Source organism: Atractosteus spatula, chromosome 1 (assembly GCF_055471065.1).
Source record: "Atractosteus spatula isolate fAtrSpa1 chromosome 1, fAtrSpa1.hap1, whole genome shotgun sequence".
Classification (NCBI taxonomy): Eukaryota; Metazoa; Chordata; class Actinopteri; order Semionotiformes; family Lepisosteidae; genus Atractosteus; species Atractosteus spatula.
In genome coordinates, this window is record NC_142706.1 from 454,862 (window position 1) to 464,514 (window position 9,653).

At 39.5% G+C, this 9,653-nt stretch overlaps 1 protein-coding gene across 1 annotated transcript; it reads right to left on the reverse strand.

Moving 5' to 3' along the window:
• Positions 1 to 1,832: 1,832 nt before the first annotated feature.
• Positions 1,833 to 3,047, reverse strand: gsx2 (GS homeobox 2). The gene is made up of 2 exons (XM_088918051.1): positions 2,666 to 3,047; positions 1,833 to 2,173 (listed from the first exon to the last, which is right to left on the reverse strand). The coding sequence occupies exons 1-2, from the start codon at positions 3,045 to 3,047 to the stop codon at positions 1,833 to 1,835; spliced, it is 723 nt and encodes a 240-aa protein (XP_088774177.1).
• Positions 3,048 to 9,653: the final 6,606 nt, after the last annotated feature.

The following is a 9,653-nucleotide window of genomic DNA, read 5'->3' on the forward strand; positions in this document are numbered from 1 at the left end:
ATGATGGTATTGTTATTTCTGTTTCTGCTGGATAGTCGTATCGGTGTAATTGCTCGTTAAATACGACCGCGTCTATGACTTGATAGTCACTGTCCGCAGTGACACGGTGAAAATGTGTACTTTTGTACTTTTTCGTAAATGCAGAATTCACGCAAATATACTGCAAATAATTTACACTGCAATTATTTGTTTTGTACTTCATATTTGATAATTATTGGACCAAAATAAAACAAAATACTACAACATCCTACTGTGGTATTCATTGATATCCCTGCGTAATACATGACGCTGGTGACCATGAGCTGTTCAGGAATGTCAAATTATTTGGTAAACAGGTTGCTACAATATACGTGCTGAAGAAGAGGTATTGGGAGTTTTAAAGACTTACAGGAGGAGAGAAATCTGTCAGAGTTACTCCTTTTGTTTTCAATTGCGTCTTCAATCCCCTTTTATCGTTACAGTTTTCAGTTCACTGTTGCCATGCACTCCGTTTTCCATTGAACCTCCTAAACTGTTTTTTTATCATTAAGTCGGTTCTAGTTTAATGAAGTAAATGTCTTAAGAAATCAAAAGCCGCTTTTAGAGGCAAATTCATGGGATTAAACTTTGAAAGAGGTCGGATTTCACTTCTATTCTGTGTACATTGAAACTAGCTATGCTGAGGTCAAGTGAAAAATAAATTAATTTACACTAGCAAAACCAGATTAATTCGGCGCGCAGTAAGAATTCATTGACGCCGAGTGACAGTTTCCGGTACTGTAAATTTTCCTTCTAGAGAGAAGTAATTCAAGTCGATGAGGTTTCATTTCCGAAAGGGGATGTTTATCTTCACGTGAGGCCTACGTGTAATTTTAGAATTAACTTTATTATTGGTTTATCGAAGCTCCGGTTAGATTCTAAATTAAATCATATATTTTATGTTAGAATTATAAACGTAGCTTCACGTTACCGTAGGAGACGAGAGAAAAATGTGCTTCAACACTGAAGTAAATCTGGCACTAATGTAACACACAACTTCTGAATGGCCTGGTAAATTCGTGCATTGAGATTGCCGCAGACGAATGTTACTTGAAAATAAATAATGTGCTTTACTGCTTATAGCTTTTCTGTAAGGAATCTGTTATCTTGTTTGGAAATATACATATTGTTCAATTTCTAGGAATGTGGTTCAAGGCTTCAATGTTTTATTTAAATAAATATAAATATACACATTTCATATAAAACTATCAATACAAAAGTAAGGAAACAATCACAGTATATACCTTATCTATTTACAGATTCGTTCGAAGACCTACATTATTAAACAGGGTCCAATTATCGTGACAACATTTTAATGTAAATCGGGAGTGTTTATCTTTCCAATGTTATTTCTCTCTCATAGAAAGCGACTTCGAAATTTAGCATATCTCACGACCTTGACCTCACACCGCCCATATAAAAGGTGCACTTCTTTCACATGTTACCTCTACTTCTCCTTTCTCTTAAATCAGAAGAGTAGTTTTTCTTAAAACCATTTCTAACATTTCGTCAGTAGACCTGTTTTGAATAATCGGAATACACCCATCAGTTGTTGTTTTTTTTTTCCTTTACATAAAGAAAATAACATGGGAAAAAATCCCGAAGTAAAATAAATATAATACAAAAACTGTTACAAAGTCAGGGACGGGTCTTTAATCAAATCTTGGGAAAGCCGAAGCTATTAGGAGTGTCCCGGGAGAGAACCTTCGTCAGAGTTTGGAAACAGCAGTTCTCTTCCTCGAATGTCCATGTCTGGGGAGAGCAGGCGCCGGGGAATCGTGTGCTGTCTTACTGGGCTGTCACCGGGAAGGTCTTTAAACCGGCGATATCTCCTTCTCTTCCGATGCAGACGCGGGGGACAGGGACTCCTCCTCCTCCGAGCGGGAGTAGTGACCGTGGCCGCCGGAGCACTTGCACTCGCTGTGCGCATTCCTCTGCGCGCCTTTGCCCTCCTTCTTGTGCTTGACTCTGCGATTCTGAAACCAGATCTTCACCTGCTTCTCCGAGAGGCTCAAGTAGGTCGCAATTTCAATTCTCCTCAGGCGCGACAGGTACATGTTTGAGGAGAACTCCCTCTCCAGCTCCAGAAGCTGCGTGCTGGTGAAAGCTGTGCGCATCCTCTTGCCGCTCTGGATGTGGCTGCTTTCGGACGCTCCTGTTTTGGGGGAGAAGACAAGTGTTTTAAAAGATCTGCTCTAAGGCCACCGAAACAGACTAATTGCTTCGAGGTGCGCATGACTTCAAAACTTTCAATAAAGCCCTATATCAACGCATATTCAGTTGCGCCTCAGATTATACATCTACATAAGGCGAATAAGTGCAAACTTTTTTTCTTCTCTAGGGAGGTATAAAATGTCATATTATTGCTATTAACCATGTTCTACATCGAACAATGTGGAGTTTCAGTTGGGAGTTTATTACAAGAGTGACCCTCAAATATAGCGTTGCCACTCGTTTCCACATTTTGTTATTTTTTTCCTGGACTTGTACTTTTTTCGTATATTTATTTATTTTTGCCAAAACTAAACATCTTTAAGTAGTTGCGCTCTATATCGAGAATAAATCATTTGCAAAAGATTAAACCGTCCGGAGGAGCCTCGAGGCTCCCTTCACGAGCGCGGGTCCCTGAGCGCGCGGCTGCTCTTACCCAATGAAAGGCAGTGGAACCTCCTGGGATCGGTGACGCTGTAGGTCGGGCTGCACGCAGGTGCGTGTCCGGGGTGGCCCAGCGCGGGGCTCGGCTGGTGCCCCAGTCTTTGACAGTACTGAGACTCCCCGCTTGGGAACTGACTCTTGAGCACGGGGATGCCGCTGCGCGGAGAGTGGATGTGCGACGTGACGCACAGGGGGCACACGCAGAAGGTGCCGCTCTTCCTGGAGGGACACACCGGCGCCGAGACGGTCATGACGCTGGGGGAGTGCACGCTGATGGGGATGAGGAACTCCTGCCCCGCGTGCTCGCTCAGGGGCGCGGGGCGCGCGGCAGTGTCTTTGATTATCAGGGAATCGACGTAGAAGGATCTCGACATAGTGGCGATGCGCTGAGTGGTCCTTGTGCTTTGACGCTGCTCCTTCTTCTCTGAAGCTCTCGGGATCTCGGAAGGTGCTTATGTTTGATGGTTAAACAAAAGGGTCCCAAGAGAGGGCTGGTCCTAACGTCACCCACGTGTGAGCCCTGCTCCGGGGGCTTTTCAAAGTCCTGCCAGTGAACCGGGACACGTGATTCCTCAAAGAACTTCAAATCAAAATCTCCCCATTTAGTGATCTGAGCTCTCCAGATACGCTTCTCGAGAGAAACACGAAACAAAACTTTTTTTTTATGCGTCCGCTTTGTTAAAAGCGCTTTCACCTTTCAGAAAATCAGAAGGGGCCAATTCAGCCCCACAGCTGTCTGTTAGGCTATATTACATGTTTTATTATCCTCAGTCCCACGGATTCAACACAAATGCAGGAGAGGTCTGAACCCAGAATCACAAAATTACTCCATATATTTTTAAAGGCACTATAAGTATATTCATTTTAAAGAATAAAATAAAATGACACAACTGAACAATTCTAACTGTATTCGATAAGCACATATACTGTCCACTAATGTACCGTAACTTATGATCCATTATCACAGTGATTTAAAATCTTAGTTTTTGTATGCACTGTTAATGTTTAATGTATTCGATAGGCACAATGTTTAGAAGTGATTTTAATATCAATGCCGCTATATTATGAATTCAATAGAACATGTAAAACAGTCACTTTAAATAATAGCTTATTTTTTAAGCCTATGATATATCAGTTGAAACATAATGCAAGAGGAATGAGAAACTGATCTCAGTATTCTGAAATACTAACTTGGACTTGGAATAATCCCTTAAAACTATCGAACAGGTCAGTGACAAAAATAGATCAAAGTTAAAAAATGGACAGTTGATATTTATTAAAATATGATTATGGTTAAATACCGTTTAATGTTTTGTCAGCAAAATTCTGAATAATTAATTAGGCAGTAATTAACATTGCTTCTCAGTTTCACACGTGTTACTGCCTTTCTGCACTTTGCTCAGGCTTCACTGAAAGGCTGGTATACAACTACGTTTTAGGGGGCTTCTGCTCGCCTGTAAAAGAGCCTAACAAATTCTTCCGAAAATAAGTAACCATATATATTACAGGCTATATTCCTCAAATAGTTTCTCTTATAAAGTCATTTTTGTTTGCGTGAAACCTACACAGTACTGTTCATGATCATTATTGTTATAGATCGCCGGTAGTATACACAATCGATTTTTTAATCCTAATGATTGTAAAAAGCAGCCTATGTGTTGTTTGTTAAAACTGTGGGATAAACATATAGACGTCTCTGTTGTCTGCATGCAAGAGCTGCATAATCATACTTCTTGACGATGCGGGAGCGATTTCAGCTCCAGTAATTAAAGATTTATGAATTGCTGGAGAGGCTGGTTACTTAGCTATTTGATAGCGATTAGGATTCAATTAGAAAGTGTTTATTATGGTGGGTTTCTGCTGTGTAAACAGGCAGCTATTTCAGAAATGCGCTAATCCCTCATCTTGTGACAATAATTAGCGAGCTTGATCTCCGGGCGGGTCAGCTGCAGGTTTTAACTCTACTTTCATCTGTGGACTCGAGCTTCATAGCAGAAGACAGAAACAGAGGTCAGGAAGAGCGTGCTGCACAGAACCGGAGGTATAGTATTTTAATTTGCCCGGTACCCTGTGTTGGTGTTCGCTAAGTATTTTAATTTTTCGCGTCGATTTCTTTCTTTAAATGAGTCCTAAGTGACTATAACCTATCTTAAAAACATAAATAAATGGAGTCCAAAACATACCTAGACCAATCTAAACTGCACATCTATATACGCTACAGAATCACAGCTATACATTTTGAAAGTGCACAATAATAATCGCAGGTCGGCTATCACTTTCTTCTTATACGCTGCGGGACGCTTCTATAAGTTGATTAAACCTACCGGTGGATCACCCGTAAATTGTTAATTGAAAATTCTAAGGATGTTGCCGAATACTGTTAAAAAGACCATGGAATATGATTTTAAACTTGGATAAATTGGAGAAAAACAAACTCGTCTGTCACTGGATTTGTAATTGGAGTAATAGAGTGAACGCTGTGCTATAACACGGGAAGCACGGGGTTATTAGGGAACTGAAAAGTGGTTTCAAGACCGAAGATGCCCTAAACCAGGCGGAATGATGTAAGGCGCGCGCCCACGCCGCACCGTCCTAGATCCAATACTATTTCTCCATAATTCTGCACGATAAAATTTCATTGTCTATTAAGTAATCCCACAAATGAGATCCTTTATGAGCCTATAATGAGGTCTAATTGCTACGACTAGTCGAGCCACGTGGAAGGATTTAGAAGGTATTAAGCAGTCGGGTAGAGAGCACAGGCTGTTACCTCGCCATTACTTTCATAATTCAAGGAGAAAATTAGTCCATTTAAGGGAAAATCCTTTGATTCCTTTTATTCTGCTCGGGGCGACAAGCCTTTGCTTTGTCCGCCTCAGTTAAAAGCAGTGAAACAAACGGGAATGTTACCAAATCGCCCTTTTGAGAAGTCTAGAACTAAGAAGGATTCGGGAAGATCGATGCGAGTTCTTTCTCCTTCAGTCCAACCGTGAAGTTAAAAAAAAAACATGTAAATGTTTTTTAAATTATTTATGTTGGGGTTTGCGCAAATAATATGTACCGGTATATTATTTTCGTTTTTTAAAAGGTTAAAACACATTTAATAGACAGCAGCCGAGATCTAGATGTTGTATTTCACGTCAAAGTGGGATACTAGGGCCGAGAATGTCTTTTTAACGAGCAGGTACATAAGTGCTGATGCTGGTCTAGGCATTAGTAACATTTCAATTATAACTCTAAAAAGCGGTCAGATTTACACAGTGAGGCCTTGAAATTACATTTAGATATGAGAAAAACACTGCTTGATTGATCACATTTATAAATATCGCCGTCTAGCACTTGGCAGTAGCCGCACACAGCAACTTACTCGAGTGTTACAAGCGCGAAGACCTCAGCTGCCGTGATGCGTAGCCGGACTGAGCTGCCGTGGGCATATTTCAGCATTTTGCAATCGTTGTGATACCTATTTATTCTCAATGTTGGCGATACCGTGAAGAAATCCATTAATATCTTGTTGAAAGACCATCATTAAGCTGTATGGACGCCTTTTTCAAAGTTGCATTGTGGTAAGTCAACCCGTGGAACATCTTGGCTAATATAGTCGCGTGATTTCTCTTTTATTAGTTACTAGGCAACTGATCATGAATACCAAAAACTGAAAAGAAACACTCGGGTCTTCAAAATAGTCTTCAATGGTAACAGAAATGAACAATGATCCAGGGGACAACATAATACCACAGGAGTGACATTTCAGGAACAATTATCTCTTTAAACAGAATACCAGCTGTAATGCCCACTCTGTTTTCCTTGTTCTGAGAAAATAAATAAAAAGATTCGCTTCATAGCATCAATGAAAACCAAGTTTGTGTCACAATTTATGCAGTGGACTAAAACTTGTTTAATCTACATTATCAATACATTATTTTATTTTTTTAATAAAAAATAAGACAAACATACACTATATTTTCCAGAATGTTAAATGTTATAACAGTACAAGTTTCGAGAACTTGACTTCAGAGTTCAAGATTGTTTAATTCAGGTTGTTTACCTTGTAAAACCTTCAGCTGAGTGTGTTGGTCACTTCCTTCCAGAATCTATGATTTGAATGGACTTATTCTGCCTGTGCTCATGTCTTTGCTACTGGTTCTCCTTCATTAGGAGAGAGAGAAAGCCTTTTCAAGAGATCCTTATTTTCCCCATCAGATGGTTTTAACATGCTCTTATAAGGAAACACAAAAATGTATCCAAAGCTTTTTAACTGACTTTTCTTTACCTCTTTTTAAAATTTGAATAACAAGTGTCCAAGGTACCACCAAACTGCAATTGGCCAGGAAAGGCAAACTATCTTGACAAACCCAGATCATAAAAGTGATAGTAAATCTGGCCAAGATTTCACTGTATTTGGCTTCCGGGTTGTGATACTGTGGAAAGTGATGTTCTTGCTACAGTTTTGTCTCTCACCTCCAGAGAATTGGGATCGGGCCCTGATGTACATCCTTTCTAGGCTTTTGGGAACTTGATTCACCAGCTGCCAGAGCTCAGAAAACACTTTGAGAAAATGATATTGGTCATTTGGCCAGCAATGGACTGGCGTCCCATCCAGGCTGTATCCCGCCTTGTGCTTCTTGCTTGCCAGGGAAGGCTCCAGTGGCCCTGTGACTCTGTATTGGTTGAAGTGGTTAAAAAATGGATAGATGGATGGAAATAGGATAAAACACGGAGAAGGGGAATTCCTAACAGATATGATTTCAATACGTATGAAAATACTTTGAATCTAAAAGGCTAAAGCTTTACTTACCACACCATCAGGGGGTGGAGCAGATCATTCTGAAGGTGACCAGCAGTAGAGTTATTAGCTCTATAAATCCCTACAGACCCTGCAGTTCCAGAGGGAACTTGATCGGTTAGCCTTGGCCTTTTCATCTTTTTTTTTAAACTACTCATTTAGTGCTGTAGATGAGAGGAAGCACATACAGTACAGTCATGTTTATTTCATAGCAGTGTAGAGTCACACAGTTTGCAGTAATCTTATATTTTACAAAAACAAAAACTAAGTACTGTATATGCCTACCCAGGGACACATTGGTCTTTAAGAATTCTTCTGAGTTGTAACTATTATACTATACTAATACTATATATTATACTATTATACTAATGGTACTATTTCCATTGTACCAGTAACATATAGCAATAAAGTTCAAGTTATTATACCTACAGTATCCTGAGCTTCTTAAATCGTACAATGTTGGAAATCAGGACTTCTAACCAAACAAATGGAAAATGATTTCATGTTTACAACGATGTCACTGAAACAGGTGAAAATATAATATCTAATTAAAACCATATCCTATAGTAAACTATATCCTATCCTCTGACAGCTGCACAAAAATAAAGTACTGAAATTATACATTAACTTTCATGTACATGTATGTTGAGCAACACTAAAATTATTCCATTGTGAAACAGCTTCTTGTTACCATGATATTAATAAAACATCATTTTATTGGCATTACAATAAAGCAGTTTCCACATGTGAATGAAAATCAGACAAATTCAGTAGAAAAGTATGACAAATAATTTAATATGAACAAAGCAACTGAATGGTCCCCATTGTTTGAATTGGAGAGTGACTGAAACAAAGACTAATGGGAATCTATCTGCAGAGGATTAGAAGGGTTTAGTTGAAAAGCTGGACTCCAGTGCTTCTAGAAAGAGGTATTCACTGTGCAAATGTGTTTTGAATTTGCAGTTCAATTATGAAAAGGCAGAAGACAGAAAGAAGTATCAATCGACTTGATGGTGTGACCCTCAATAGCTCCCCAAAAGTTTGCTTCATTAGGCAAGATGGATAGTCACTGTCTTACGGCGATCCAAGCACAAATTACTTATTAAAGCTCTTTCCAAATACCCAGTTATATGTTTCCATAAGACTAAGCAAACATTTATTAGTAAATGAGAGTGAGTAACGGGGAAGAATACAACAGCCCTTAGACCAATTTCCTTGCTTGACTTACTGATCTGAAGTGCTGAAAATCTGTCTTAATTTCAATCGGAAGATAATGCAGACGCACTCTCGGTGACACTGCATTGTGGTTCCTTATTCCCGATGCTCCAGAGTCAGTGCCGTGGCTGCAGGAGACTGTCCTCCTGGCTCTGCTCCCCAGTAGGCCAGACTCAGGTGCCACACCTCTCCCCTGCCTTCTTCCTTCGTGTGTGCCAGAAGGAAGTTATTAAGAAACTGTTGCACAGACCTGCTGCTTTGAAGAAATATTTCTTTGTGTGCTGGTCCATTCCAAGGTGTTGAACTGATCCCAAAGGATCCTTCAGTGAAATTTCAGGATGGAATCTAGTTAGAAATGACTGCAACAAGTCAAAACAGCTGACAGCCCCAAGTCTGTATAATTTTTCTTACGTTCTTAAATACAAATCCATTAATTTATGAACATGCACCTATCAAGAACTGAACAAAAGGAAACCCCTTTCAAAATGTATCTTAAGACCATGTATGTGGTACTTCCAGACATTTTAACTGTTAATTTTAGCATTTTTACCTGTGTATGTATACAAGCATCACACGCCTGTGGGATTTGAAAGCACTAGCTAGGCAGACTAGCGAGCCTCTTCACCCTCTGTAAAACACAAAGGTGCAGTACATTCCATTCCATCTCTTCCACCACTGGCGAATTCCACATATAACAAACAGTAAATGTGGGATATAGAATGTAGTTTATGGTTTTGTTTTATTGTACAAAGTGGTCCTAATCATTTACATTTCTTCAGATGACAAACAATTGTGTTGAAGCACAATATTGTTTTATAGCTGATCATGGTATAAAACCTATTCACACACATTTATGAATTCAGTATTTTGCTTTTATCACTAATTAATACATCAAAGCTGAGCTCCTTGTCTGTGTATGGTAGTACAACATAATGGAGGGCTCTGGTTTTGCTAAACAGGTTTCAGTATTCATGTTACA